A 15,548-nucleotide genomic window follows, 5' to 3' on the forward strand; every position below is an offset into this window, starting at 1 on the left:
GCACAGAGCAGCCTGGTATCCAGGAAGACAGGAGAGTTTCATCTTGATTTAACAGGGGATTAGTCTCCCTCCGTTGCTCTTTTACATCCTGGTGCACTCATAAACGCTGCCAGAGTTATTAGAAAATGTTTCTACTGATCCACTGATAGGACACATGACAATGAAATATGTCCCATATGGTCTAACGGTTAGGATTCCTGGTTTTCACCCAGGTGGTCTGTGTTCAACTCCCAGTATGGGAATTTAGATTTATAGTTCATACATGAATGTTAATCTGAATATGGTCAATATCTACCTGATCCTGGCATTTCAAAATTAATTAAACACTTTAAAAATGCTCCCTTGTTGTGTCCACAATGCTGTTTCTATGTTCCATATTTCTACAACACTAAAAAAACAAGATGACATTTGCTTTCAAGAATTGTATCTGCTATTTAAATCTCCAGTTTGACCGCTAAAAGCTGTCACTGTATTCATCAGAAGAGCCTGTTGTGGAAATCTCTACGTGTGATCGAGACTTCCATGTTGACCACAGAGCAGGATGAGGCCTGTCAGGTAGTAATCTGCTGCTGCCGGTGAAATAATCCTGTTGCATCAGTGTGGGATCACTGTGACACACTGACTTCCTCCTCACATGATTCATTCAGGATTTTAAGAGAATGACGGTTTTAATTAACGGGTTTAGATGACAGTAAGATTTAAGTCTTCCTGTTTTGGGGCAAAAATGAGCAAATGCAACCTTGACATTTCAATTTCATTAACTGCTTCTTTTCCACAGCCGTTGTCTGGATCTCAACTGGGCAGATGTATACTGTATTTTTATGTGTTTAGATATTATTAAATATAACATGATTGAATATAGGCACACTTATATGGTATGGTTTGAGAAAGAAAAACATACTTATTAGCAAAGAACATACACAGGCCTGCTATGACTTTATAAAGAAATCTTTATGACATGCTATACTATGACTTTTCATGACATATGTTTTCTGGTTGTTTGTCCGTCCCGTTCTCGTGAACACGATATCTCAGGAATGCCTGGAGGGAATTTCTTCAAATTTGTTCATTTGGACTCAAGGATGAACTTTTTCGTATTTGGTGGTCAAAGGTCACTGTGACCTTGGTCATAACTCAAGACATCATATACTAATTATTACAATTTCACACAAATGTCTAAAATGATGATATTTTGGACAGACATGTATGTAAACTGACACTTGACTGGTTGGTGGAGGCATAAACAGTAATAATGTCTTAGTTTGTTGTTTCCTGTTTAACTAGACGTCGTTCAGAACATCATTGTATGACACTAAAATATATATCGGACGGTTTTCTCAAATTCACACATTAAATGATGAGGTATATGACACAGCCAGACTGAATGGAGGAGAAAAAACTACTCAAGCCAAGAGAAATAAACACTGAACACAAATCAAGAGATTCAGATCAAGAGAAAAACACCGCCCATATTTGGTTACTAGAACATTATTCTTCAAGTCCCAAACAGTAACACTTCGTTCACAGACGACGTTTGTTAACTGACTTTAATGTTGAAATGTGCACAAATGTCTGAGTTGACTAAACAATCATTACTTAAGGTTTTATTTATATAAAACAAATAAATCTGAGTAAATTGTGTTTAAGAATTTTGAGGAACTTTGAGGATAAGAATCCTTCATGTCAGTGATACATGCAGTAATCAGATTTTCTTACAGATGTACCAAAACGCATGCAGGTAAGGTACATATGGCTACTTGTACTTGATGTAATTACTGTATATTATAGTAATACTTTTTTTTCTTTTTTCTACAACATGGAATTGCATCATGTAATAGAAAATAACATGAATAACAAAAATATGTAAAAGGGGGAAAATACATGTTATATAGCCTACACCCATTATGTTACCATCTAGCAAACCCAATACTATTTTACATGTTTTTATTTTTATTTTTTCAAAATATGAAAAGTTTAGACGAACCTTTAAACCCCTATATTATGTATGTACAGTATATAGAATTTATTTACCTTATTATTATTATTATACTATACTGTATATATATTATTTATATACTATATATATATATATATATATATATATATTATTATTAAATAGATAATTCATACGACACCTTCTCACACAAAAGGATATCTTATACTGTATATACTGTATATGTTCTTAATGTATATGTCCTAAACATGCCCTTGTACAAAGTATTTCCTTTTATAATTGTAATGTAAATTTAATTGTAATGTTAATGTAATATAACTTATTATTTTAATGGAACTTCCCAGCAAAAAGTATTTCACATGTTTGTACCTGTATAACCGGCCTGACAATCAACATCTTGAATCTTGAATCTATACCTATCTATACCGGAACTGAACATCAGACGTTTGCTCGTTTCTAGTCGGCGATAAATAGCGGACGGACCCATTCAGTATCATGTTATGAGAGTGATCGTTACATGACGTCTTATCTCGAGTTAAACTGAGTGTAAACTTTAAATAAAAAGACAAACGCTGCGGTACAATGTCGGAAGAAGAGCAGGAGAACAAGACCAAGGTAACAAAACACACATTAGACTCATATTAATCTGTTAACGGGACGTTTAGAGGACGCTTTCTAAACGGAAGTGGTGCTTCTAGAAGGTCAGCAGCAGTTCACGTTCAGAAACAGATCATACTAACTTAAAACAGACTTTAACTGAACGTCATCTCGAGTTAACATGAAGTAAAGGGGTCAGCAACCTTTACCATCTAAAGAGACATCAAATAAAATAATAATCTGTCTGGAGCCGCAAAACATTTAATCATTGTGATGAACACAGTTTATAGTCTGAGTTTATAGTATATCAGTCTGATGCAGTGAGGGCCAAAGAGACAATGTACTACAGAGTATAAGGGCCACAATGAGGGAATAAACAACATCTGAGATTTACAGAATAGAGTCAGAATATTAAGAGAAAAAAAGGCGTAATATTGCGAGAATAAAGTCGTAATATTACGAAAATAAAATCATATTATCAGAAAAAAAATCTTAATATTACGAGAATAAAATCATAACTTTACGAGAATAAAAGTCATAATTTTACGAGAAAAAAAAGTCGTAATATTGCGAGAATAAAGTCGTAATATCAAGAGAATAAAGTCATAATATTAAGAGAAACAGTCGTAATATTACGAGAATAAAGTCATAACTTTACGAGAAAAAAGTCATAACTTTACGAGAAAAAAGTCGCAATATTACGAGAATAATGTCAGAACTTTACGAGAAAAAAGTCATAACTTTACGAGAAAAAAGTCGCAATATTACGAGAATAATGTCAGAACTTTACGAGAATAAAAGTCGTAATTTTACGAGAAAAAAAAGTCGTAATATTGCGAGAATAAAGTCGTAATATCAAGAGAATAAAGTCATAATATTAAGAGAAACAGTCGTAATATTACGAGAATAAAGTCATAACTTTACGAGAAAAAAAGTCATAACTTTACGAGAAAAAAGTCGCAATATTACGAGAATAATGTCAGAACTTTACGAGAAAAAAGTCATAACTTTACGAGAAAAAAGTCGCAATATTACGAGAATAATGTCAGAACTTTACGAGAATAAAAGTCGTAATTTTACGAGAAAAAAAAGTCGTAATATTGCGAGAATAAAGTCGTAATATCAAGAGAATAAAGTCATAATATTAAGAGAAACAGTCGTAATATTACGAGAATAAAGTCATAACTTTACGAGAAAAAAGTCATAACTTTACGAGAATAAAATCATATCAGAAAAAAAGTCGTAATATTACGAGAATAAAGTCATAACTTTACGAGAATAAAAGTCGTAATTTTACGAGAAAAAAGTCGTAATATTACGAGAATAAAGTCGTAATATTACGAAAAACAGTCGTAATATTACGAGAATAAAGTCATAATATTACGAAAAACAGTCGTAATATTGCGAGAATAAAGTCATAACTTTACGAGAAAAAAAGTCGTAATATTACGAGAATAAAGTCATAATATTACGAAAAACAGTCGTAATATTGCGAGAATAAAGTCATAACTTTACGAGAAAAAAAGTCGTAATTTTACGAGAAAAAAAAGTCGTAATATTACGAGAATAATGTCGTAATATCAAGAGAATAAAGTCATAATATTACGAAAAACAGTCGTAATATTACGAGAATAAAGTCATAACTTTACGAGAATAAAAGTCGTAATTTTACGAGAAAAAAAAGTCGTAATATTACGAGAATAAAGTCGTAATATCAAGAGAATAAAGTCATAATATTACAAAAAAAAAGTCGTAATATTAAGAGAATACTTTACGAGAAAAAAAGTCAAATCAATTTCCTTTATAATATAACTTAATGTAAGAGTAAAGAGGTCACATTAAGGTCGTGTCTGTCTGTCATTTAGAGTTTCAGGCTGCTGGGGATCCTGGATGTCCAGAACACTCCGTGTGCCAGAGACGCCATCCTGCACGGCGCTGGGGGCTCGCTGGGTGCCGGCCTGCTACACTTTCTGGGCACTAGTGAGTCTTATTTCACTCTGAACTGTGTGTGTGATTTCTTTGCTTATATAGTGATTGATTTACTTGGCACTCAACTTTTACTTGATTTATTTTTCTACATTGAATCTTGAACCAAAACAAAGCCATTTGCTTCTTTATTCATTTATCAAACCTGCCATAATCAAAATAAATAAATAAATGAATCAATTAATAAATAAATATGTCATTAAATGTAGCAAAAATAATACTACAAATAAATGTAGCTTAATGAATTGATAAAATGTGACATAAATTGATTTTTTCTGGTTTTAATTTGCTTCTTTATTTATTAATCTTTGTATTAATTCCCTTATTTATTTACTCTTCTGTTTAAATTTCCCTTTTATTTATTCATGTATTTATTTTTATTTATTTATTTACTTTTGCATTTATTCATTTATTTCTGCATGATTTTCCTTTTGCGTTTATTTATTTATTTATTTTATTATTTATTTCCTAAACACTGTACCTTTAACTTCAAAGGTTACATAATTTTTTGTATTAATTTACCATAAAAGAAATTGTGCAAAGAATGTCAAATCATTTTATTTAACAGTTTTTTTCTCCTTTTTCTGACTGACATTAGAAGTTGTTTAACATGATGAGGGAAAAGGTTTTTAAGTAGTGTGCCCGTTGAGCTCTCAGCAGCAGTGTGTCCTGTTGTCTGCAGGTCGGGTGAAGAGGTCTTTTGACGTTGGGTTTGCAGGCTTCTTGCTCACCACCCTCGGGTCCTGGTAGGTCTTCATGTTGACTGACTCTTCTTTCACCTTCTCATCAGTTCAAACTCCTGCTTGCATTCTCGACATACCTACCATGAAAGGAAAAACTTGTCTCCTTTTACAAACAGAAGTTTTCTTCTTCCAACATGAGCTGCAGTTTCCTCTCTGGTTACTAACAGAAACCCTGCCGTGTCTCCCTCTCCAGGTTTTACTGCAGGATGAACAACGCTAAGCTTCGTGCGCAGCACCGGATGATCCAGGACGGCATCAAGAACAAGGTCGTGTATGAGGGGACCGTTCTAGACCCCACAAACAAACCATCGGGGCCCTCATGACCTCCAGCACTGAACCTCTCCCCCCTTCCTCTCTCTGAGAGCCGAGAGGAGAAGAGGGGAACTTAACATCCAGCTTTTTCAAAAGACTGACTTCTGCTGCTCACATGATGGAAGGGACTCCAGTTCCAGTGTTTTATGGGTGCTGGTTTGTTTGTTTTTTGTTTTGTCAACTTGGGGTACAGCAAATCCAAAGCATTACATCTCAGAGTCCAGACCCCGACATGTGGACAGTATCCTGACCCTGAAACAACAAAACATGTTTAAATTAAATATTTTCTGAGTGTTGTTGCACCCCTACATTCATCACACAAACGACTGGTTAAATTCTCACCCCCTCAAACCCTGTGATACATGACATGCTGTGATTTCTTCTGTGTGATAGTTTGTCCTGCTCACCAATCAACCGCTGAATAGGGAATGGGAATCGCAGAGCATTCTGGGGCGAGCCGGCATTTTTGGAGGGTAGCGCACGGAGTTACGGAGCATTATTATCTATCACCGGTCTATTCATCTGTCATCTGTCAGCCGTTCATCATCAGAAATGTATAAAGTGTATAAAGTATGTGTGAAAGACAAAGAGAAGAGAAGCTGACAGAGGCAAAGGGGAGATATATTACAAAACTGAAGTTAGTTAATGATATCGATCCTCACGAATTCGGAGGATCATGACAGTTTGCCACACATCACGGTCACTGATGTGTTTTGCCGTTAGTGAACACCTGTCAGCGGTTCAAAATGTGTTAGTCTTTGGAGGCCGATGTCCAGCTTATAAACGGCTCAGATCTAGCTAATTAATTAATCTACCGGTATCTTGCTAAATGAAACCTGTAAAGTTACCTTTGTGTCTGACTGTATATGCTATATATACTACAATTAGTCTTTTGAATGTTATTCACTGAGCAGTGTTAGCTTTTACACTTGCAGTAAACAGCCAGCGGGTGGCACTCGTACCCCTTTATCCTCCAAAAATGGCTGACTTGCTGTCGGTGACGTCACATTCCCATTCCCTATAGTGAAAGCTCTTTTACACACAGAAGGGGGGAGGAAATGCAGGAAAGGTGGAATTGAACCGTTGGTATGTGTCGGTCAACCTGAGGCTTAGTTTTCTGTTATCTGTTAAAGGGATAGTTCAGGTGTTTCTCAGTGTGGTTGTTTGAAGTACTTCTCCGTAGTCAGTGTATTAGCTTTAGTAGATGGAGTTTGGAGAAACAGACAGGAGTAGCAGCAAAGCAATGTACGGTTACGTTACGTTTAAGTGTGCACTATATATTTTGCTGGTTTACCTCGCCGTGAGACAGCTATATAGTCTGTTTCTCACAGGGAACTGAAGCTGATATCTATGCTCCCTTCAAAGCTACCAGACTCCATTGGGAATAAGCAGTCATTATAAAATATATAGCGTATACTTAAACGTAACGTAAACTGTCTAAATTAGGTTTGCTTTGCTCCCATGTCTGTTTCTCCAAACTAATAATACAAACTACTAATACAGTGACTATGGAGAAGTACCTCATACAACCCCACTGAGAAACTCCTGAACTGTCCCTTTAAAGTCTAACACCTGCTGTGACATCACCGGTTGGGGGTGTGGCCTAATGTGAAGCTTTGACCCAGAAAGAACAGAGCAGCAGGAGCTTTCTGTGGTCGTGTGTTGATTGTTTTATCATTTCATATTTAAAAATTAAATGTGTGGAAAAAATAAATTGTGTACTGATGTAATAATAATGTGTATGGTCAGTCTGGGATGTTTCATCTGGATGTTTTCCTTTTAAACGGGTATCTCCACATTCAAATCTCCTCAACCTTTTGATTAATAACTTTGTAAAATGATGAAATAAGCTGTGTTGCTTCATATTGTTAGAAACAATACTTTCATGGCTGCTGATCAGACTGAAGTAAGAAAACTAAGAAATTAGTAAAATGTCTCTTGAGTTGAATATCATTTTTTATATTTTCTAGGTTCAAAATCAGTCCATCAGAACAGAAATCAAAACTCACTGAACATGTACAGTCCCACTTCAGAGGATAGAGCTGAGCTGTTTTATCCACTGAGGAAGAGGCAGCAGGGCAGCGGACTCAAAATGAAGTTCTCCTCCAAGACCCTGAACCCCCACGAGCTCCATGTAGGAAATTATAACAACTCACGTCAACGTTTTTAATAAGGATTTTCTGAACTTATTAATAACATGGCTGGGCTACTAAATTTGCAGCGTCATTCTGCTTTGGATTTAACTTTGTGACCTCCTTCTAATGACTTGGTTGTCATGTTAACCCCCTGAGACTGACTTTGCTGTCTTTCAGAGGCTGTAGCAGCAGGTTCAGTTTTAGAGCTAGGAGGTCCGGATATCTTATGACAATAGAAAACCTAAGGAATCCACCAACCATGTCATACTAGCTTGTTGGGAAGGAGGCTAAATAAAGCTCCAGGCGAGAAAAAAAACAAAAAACTGGCATGGCCATGTCCGAAAAATGCGCAAAGCATGTTCGGAAAAAAAATCTGAAAAAATGTCCAAAAATCCATAGAAAAGTCAGAAAAAAAACAATCGGAAAAATGGCAGAAAAAATCAGAAAACAATCTTGAATTACATCAATTGGGTCTCACTGTATAGCTGAGACTCTTGTGGATCCAGTGAGCCCAACTGTATTCATGTGTGATGATGTTAGTCCCCATAGGAGACAGTTTATTGTAGTAAGACCATTTTTTTTAAACTAGCCCTCACTGTATAAAATGAGCTGTGGTGACCTCTAGGATAATCACAGCCTCATGAAACTTTACAGCCACAAACTACAGACCTAGAGCTTTCAGAGGACGCATGGCTTTCCTAGTGTGATGGAATAATTGATACACAAGTTAACTTAAGGAAGGAAGAGGTCCCGAAGCTGATGATGTCTTACAAAGAAGGTTTATTGAAGCTTGATCAAGGAGCAATTGTCAGGTCTCCACATTGAGATGCTCTCTGCGTGAAGGCCTCACAACTCTGCCCTTCCTTCCTGGTGCTCAGTGTCTTACCCCTTATCATGTTTTGACTTACTTCGTTCCTCTGGCATCTCTGACCCTGGTTGCCCTAGCGACTGGCTCTACGGTCTCCACTACAGACACAGCTGTACAGATAACGGTGGCTCCTCTAGACAGGACTCCAACCCAATAATGTCAACAGAGGGACACTCTGACAAACACTCTGACCTTTCTACCAATAAGAGAGGAATTAATGGAAAATTCCATCACACCTAGCTAGATTGACAATAAGGGGGTTTCTGAGCAGTTTACACAAGAGAAGTGCTCGCCGTCCAATCGGCCGAAAAATGTAAATTCTTGCAGAAATCTCCAAATGTCAAAAGTTTTTGAAACCAAATGACAGCATGGCTTTTTCTATGGTGTTCCTCAAGGTCTTGGTGTCGTAATCTGGGATTTTGGAGGGATTATTGATCATTTTTATGAATTCTCCATTGGTAAAAAATGGTTAAATTTAGCACCAAATCTGTGTAACAAATGGTATCAACCCAAAAATTGCTGCAACAACAGACATAACAGAGCATGGGGATGACCATCATATACTTTCAACATAATGTTCTACGCCATTATAGACTTTTACAATTTATTATAATTAATTAATTCATGTTGATTTCTGATTAATGACTAGAAGAAAATTGACACAGTGCTGAGCTGCATCTCAAATTAATCTTGAGGTTCCCAGTTTTCAGATGATGTACACCACTGATATTAGATTAACCAGGTTTGGTGCGTTACTGTACGACCAGACGACCAGCAGGTGTCGTTGCATCCCTCCTCTGATTGCTTCACCATCTACCTGTGAGTTTAACTTGTTTCAGTTCTACTGAATGAAGTGAAATGTGGCAGAAGACATCAAGCTAATGACATAAAGGTGTAAACATATTCTGGTCTGGAACAAACACTAAAATGTCAGCTTTAATGAAGTCCATCATGTCTTTTTACTGACGGCAGAAGCCATATAGTTTCACTCTTCAAAGCTTATTTGTCCACTTTTAAAACCAGGTTTATGGCTCAAAGTAAAATCAACTACTACTATTACTAATAAAACAGCAGATTTACAGGATGAGAGCATGTTTGAAAAGAACATTTTTGTAGACAGAATTTGTGCATTGGTAACACATATATATGTGTCCATATTTGTGTAGGGACCTCACGAGACAAAGAGCGGCCTAGAGCAGAGCTTAGGAGTAAGCCTAAGATACCGGCCTACATGGGTGATTTAAAGCCTGATAACAGAACAAAGGCTGTTTTCGAAACCGCATACTATACTAGTAGTACGTACTGATTTGGCCAAAATGTAGTATGTAGTATGCAGTATGCGAACAAAAGCAAAATCTCCAGTATGCCAAAAATACCCGGATGACGTACTGATTTGGAAAAATTCTCCAGTATGCATCAGACCAGTCTACCTCGCCTACTGTATCCCACAATGCAATGCGCTGCGACGGTCACTTTTTGGAAATTTTTGTAATGGCGGAAATGACGGACGTCAACATCCCGGTGACAGCGGTGGACAGGGAGGAATATAAATGTAAAAATAGCATATTATTTTTAATATAATATAAATGTAAAAATAGCATATTATTTTTCTAATTTAATGTAAGGACAGCAATTCATAAGTGCTACTGTCTATCTGTAACGAACGTAATCTGTCCTACTAACGTTAACTTTACCCATAGCAAAGCCGTAACTTTTAAGTTTTTTTTAAGCTTTCCAAAACCGGAAGCCCGCGAAACTCGGCCTCGCGTACTACAAAATAAACAGATTTACGTTCCATACTGCATACTACTGAGGATGCGCAGTATGCAGTATGTACTGCATACTGCATACTGCGCTCCTCAGTAGTATGCAGTATGCGGTTTCGAAAACAGCCAAAGACTAAACCGCCAGCTCATGAAATCTCGCGTCTTCACGCGAGATCTCAGTTGAATCCAAACGGGAGCAGCCCCATTGGATGAGGCTAATAGGAAACGTGGGGTCTTTCCGGGGAAACGCCCACTTTTCTCACAGGAGATATAAGCACGCTCACCTGAATCTCACGTTGCTACAGGAGGTACCCAACGCTGCGGCGTTCACCTTAAGACTCGAGCCACAGTTTCCTGACCTCGCTGGACGAGTTAAGATAATGTTGTCCATCAGACTTTGATCCGCATCCCTGCAGAAGGAAGACTACAGCCCGGCTTCACCAAGGAAGCCGAGGACAACCGCTCTTCATCAGAGGAAACGAGCCTTTCCTTCATTTCTGGCTGCTTCCCCTCCGCTGCCACACGGAGGTCCAGCCCGCCGGTCATCCGCTGACGAGCTCCATAACGGCCCGTTATGGTCCGAGCCTGCGACGCCGCCGGACCAACTAACGACGATCTACTCCACTATCGCTCCGAAGAAGCGACTCAAGTAAGAGGCTAGTGTCTGGGCAGAGACTAGTGAGATTGTATATTCCAATAAGTTAATAACTATTGTTGATTTATCCTGAACGTACGGACCGCCGAGTCCGTCTGTTGCTTTGTTTATTTAACTTGCTTTGCTTGTTTATGTTGCTTTGTTTACTATTGCTGACTGTCTGATTACTGTGTGCTCCTTGTGTTAGCTTCTGCCAAACGTGAAGATCTGTAGCTGTGGTTTATTATTAAAAGACCAGGGCGGCTGGTTAGCTCAGTCGGTAGAGCGAGCGTCCATGTAAATGCCAAGGCTCAGTCCTAGCAGCGGTGGACCCGGGTTCGAATCCGGCCTGAGGTCCTTTCCGCATGTCACTTCTCTCTCTCCCCCTTTCCAACACTCTGTCCACTGTCCTATCAATAAAATGCTTAAAAATCACCCCAAAAAATAACTTTAAAAAAAAAAAAAAAGACCAGTGCACGGCTGACTAACGTGAGTTTGCCCGCCGAGCATCTGAGTAATAATAACCCAGCTAGTACATCTCTCGCGCGGCAGTTAGGATTCCTGCTGCTGCGGTGTTTACTGTTTACTGTTTACTGTTTTACTGTGTTATTGGTGACTACTGTGTTATTGGTGACTACTGTGTGCGCCCCGCCGTGGGTTTTCCTTGAAAATCTCTTTGTGCTGCACCAGAGCGTCTCGGTTTCCCTCTTTCTCTTTCATCGACCGCGTGGGACTTAAACCTCCCGTTCGTACGCAGTCGGTGATTTCCGTAACTCCTCCCTCGTGACGTAACCACTGACGTGGTGACGCCACCGTGAGCTTCCCCTCTTGCTCCTCCTCTCTCTCTCGCACACACACACACCCCTCTCACAACATACAAACCCACACCTTCGCTCACATCTCTCTCTCTCTCACTTTGTGTTTTGTTTAATTCTAGTTTAGTGCTTAGAGCTGCATTGTAGGACATCCATTTGTTTATTAAGTGTTGTTAATTAGTAATTACTGCTGTGATAACTATTGATTTAGATTAATGTTGTTAGAGTGTTTATTGTTGATTAAGATCACTGTGTTTAAATAAATGGTCTTATTTTAAATAGCAGTTGTCTGTGTTTATTGTGCATGCATATTGTAATAACAACTGGTTATGAGAGTTAGTGCTCGGATTCACCCTTCACTATTCACCTCCTAAGTGTAAAGTAGTGTTAAAATACTGGCCTTTGGAGGGAATATTTCCCTTTTGAGACTGGATTAACGTTTTGGTTATTGGTCCCTGATTCCAGGGTGGTGCCCCGTTGATTAATAATTCTTATTGATAATAATAATTCTATGAATATTATTTATTAAATTAGCTAATAACCAAACCTGTTCCATTTGTAAATCCCTTACATTTGTAACACATTGTTAATGGTTAATAATTGTTTGCAAACCATCTATAAACATTATTTAGATGGCTATTATAAAGTTACAACTGATGATAATAATATCTTGTTAAATGTTAATAAATACTTTGTAAAGCATCTATAAACATTATTTAGATAGTTAATATTTTGTCAATTATTAATTGTTTTTTATTGTATGCAATGTTTATAGATGTTTTTTATAAACGATTTCTTAAAGGTTTGCAAATCATTTGTAATTACTTACAAATATTTAATATAGTATATAAATCTTGTGTGCAACAATAAACTGATAATAGATAGTGTATTAATGTAATCAGAATGTAATTATTGTCTTATCAGCTATGATATAATATATAATTTATAAACAAATTATTTCATCTTACACAAACTCATCATAAAATAATATTTATGAATTTATTATTATTATTATTATTACCCATAGAACCCATTTTCATTCTGTCCAGATGCCGTCTATGAGAGCCGGCTGTCAATCCCTCATGAACTCCGACTAAACAGTCAAACTAGGCAGCGCTGATCAAATATGAATCAATATTATGTTTCGTTAATGCATATTTCTCTCCTCAGATGTTTTCAGAATCATCTTGTAGTGCACGGTTTAGCTGTAAAATGAGAACGTTTGTGACCCAGCAGCCATTGTGAAATCTGGTGAAGGAACGCCAAGTTCCAGTCACATGACCGGAGCACAGCCAATAGGAACGCTCTCTCAATGAAATGACCTGTGATCGGTCAAAGTCTCCCGTCATGAGCTAGATTTATTAAAGCCTGAACACAGAGCCATGAGGAGGAGCAGAAGTCTAGTTCTCTCTCAGAACACTTGAATTACAATATGCTGAAAGGTTATTATGGAATTTTTGCCCGATGATGCCAAAAATATATACTGCCTACTGCCACTTTAACTGCCACGCGTTAAAAGAAATTAGTGACATTAAAATAAATTTGCATTAACTTTGACAGCCCTAAAATCAATCTCTACACTTTCACCCCCCCTTGTTACTTCCACTCTGAACCTCATCACCATCTCAACCGTCAAACAAAGGACACAGGAAGCAGCCGTCCTCTTGACAGCAACACTTGCTGCCGTGGTCTTATTATAGAAGACCTTTATCTCTGTCTCTGTCCTGTGGGACGATTGTTCCACCAGAGTTGTTGGCACACACAAAGTCAGTCAGGAGCGAGATGTCATCTCGTATAATACCAACACTGATATATTGTTACTGGACTTAGACTGACATGGACATCAGGGAGGAGGGATGGGTTGGGGGGTTGGGGGGTTGGGGAGTTGGGGGGTTGGGGGTTGGGGGTAGGAGGGGCAGCCGTCTGTCCGGACATATGTCACAGCCCCGGCATGCCACGCAGTCCCATGTAGAGTTATCAAGCAGAGGGTGGTTATTTTAGTGTGTCATCATAAGCTCGTAGGACACACGTGGAGTCAGATTGAGTCGCGTGGACTTCAACAAGTAAAGGCTTTAATTCCAAGACTCATTATATCCATGTTTGGCTACATATCCATACAGGTTTTCATATTTTTTTTAAACATATATTAGTCTTAATTACTTCAAACTTCAATAGTCAACTGTTTTTTCAGTGGATTGTGTCAGCACACCTACAATGTTTCCAAGTGCTTAAAGGGAAATCCCAGTATTTGTTAACCGAGGTCTTATCCATTGACCAATAGGAGCACAAGCCTTTTATGAAAGAAAGTAGTTTATTTGAGAAGGGACAGTCCAAATTAATAAATACACATGGTATAAAAATGCCAGAATTAGCCTAAAGGCTGTTTTTGAATCTGTCGTTCCTGACCAATGTGTTACAGAAGGCATCCTAAAATACATCAAAACAGGGAGCATGCAAGTCGTCCCCTGATTTGTGGTTAATTTAAATGTATAGAAGAGATCTTCTTCCTCCCCCGTTTAACAAATACCAGAACTTCCCTTTAATATTTAAGACATTTTGGTTGCTTTTTCATGTTTGATCTTTCTGCCATATAGTGTTCAAAACATCAGAAGTGATTAAAGTGATAAAAGACGAGTCACATTGTGGGTGTTGTTGTTTCACAGCCTGAACAAAAACCTGAAATCATATTTCAAGACAATTAAAAACGATAATGTGTAAAAGGAAAAATAATGGGCATGAGAAGGACGGGCTTATTTTAAAGTGAGTGATTATAGGTCACTGAAGCTTCCGTATAATGTGTTTTTGCTCGGCCCTGAGAACACCGTAATTAAATCCGTCGGCCTCGCTAGGTTGTTAAAGCAGCCCTGCTGGTTTCTCTGTATGTCGGCAGTATTAACCACTGGTCATGCCTCGGTTTCAACATTAACAATGCTTTACTGTCGACAGCCATTGTGTTTAAATGCTAAAGCCTGCCATAAAACCAGGGTTTAGACCAGAAGAAGAATGGTGTGCGATCAAATATAAAATTACCTTTTAAAGCATGCAGGGATTATCTCATGAGCCCAGCAGGCACAAGTCCAGAGGCCCGGAGGGGCCAGCGAGCCTCCGTATAAAGTGACTTTTATTAATATTTGTCTTTGGAAATCCAAAGAGCTCTGTCAAAATGCAGGGACGTCTTATCCGTGTTTTCTTTTTGCTCCTGATCTGAGTCTTTTTAATATTGAGTCCGATCTGATATTTCATTGTAGTTTTGATAATTTCCTCCAACATGCAGCGTGCATACCGAGGGTACAGTAAGCCCACATCAAAGTTAGTACGTTTGACAGCTGCGCAGCTCTGCTTTCAGAAGATTATGACCTTCACCGCAGGTTTCCTTTTAATGGTTTCCTATAAAACTCTGCAACGATTAGTATTGTGGATAATATGTGGGAGAGCGTTGATAAGGGCTTAAACAGCCCTCCTTCATCTCCATCAGTTCAGTCAACAGCAGCACTTATGGTTCAGGATGTTCACAGCTATACCTACAGAGAGTAAAGCACTGTAATTCACATACATCCCACCAAATCAATGTGTATTTAATCCACGTGAACCAGGAGGTACAAAGAGCAACAAACGCCGTGTCGGGTCAAAAATCACCAGACTTTCACCAGGAGACCGCTGTTAATGTCCCGTGTGACACCAGAAGTCAACGTTGCTTTATCTGTCACGCAACTTCTGTACTTAAGTAACGCCACTTCC

At 38.1% G+C, this 15,548-nt stretch overlaps 1 protein-coding gene and 1 non-coding gene across 2 annotated transcripts; both read left to right on the forward strand.

The window, feature by feature from the left end:
* Positions 1-170: 170 nt before the first annotated feature.
* trnae-uuc lies at positions 171-242 on the forward strand. The gene has a single exon. It is a non-coding gene; the product is annotated as a tRNA-Glu (tRNA).
* Positions 243-2,411: 2,169 nt separating this feature from the next.
* Positions 2,412-7,328, forward strand: LOC119495570 (cytochrome c oxidase assembly protein COX20, mitochondrial). Its single transcript, XM_037782202.1, has 4 exons — positions 2,412-2,569; positions 4,417-4,531; positions 5,220-5,283; positions 5,474-7,328. Exons 1-4 carry the CDS (start codon positions 2,537-2,539, stop codon positions 5,601-5,603), a joined length of 342 nt encoding a protein of 113 aa, XP_037638130.1. The 5' UTR covers positions 2,412-2,536; the 3' UTR covers positions 5,604-7,328.
* The last annotated feature ends 8,220 nt before the right edge of the window (positions 7,329-15,548 follow it).

Source organism: Sebastes umbrosus, chromosome 10 (assembly GCF_015220745.1).
Source record: "Sebastes umbrosus isolate fSebUmb1 chromosome 10, fSebUmb1.pri, whole genome shotgun sequence".
In the NCBI taxonomy this organism is placed as follows: domain Eukaryota; kingdom Metazoa; phylum Chordata; class Actinopteri; order Perciformes; family Sebastidae; genus Sebastes; species Sebastes umbrosus.

What these genes read in the sequence shown, in the direction of transcription:
- LOC119495570 (XM_037782202.1), top strand. Translation starts at nt 2,537, where the DNA reads ATGTCGGAAGAAGAGCAGGAGAACAAGACCAAG. An exon ending in AGCAGGAGAACAAGACCAAG is followed by an intron (nt 2,570 to 4,416) that starts GTAACAAAACAC and finishes TCTGTCATTTAG; the next exon opens with AGTTTCAGGCTGCTGGGGAT. An exon ending in GCTACACTTTCTGGGCACTA is followed by an intron (nt 4,532 to 5,219) that starts GTGAGTCTTATT and finishes TGTTGTCTGCAG; the next exon opens with GTCGGGTGAAGAGGTCTTTT.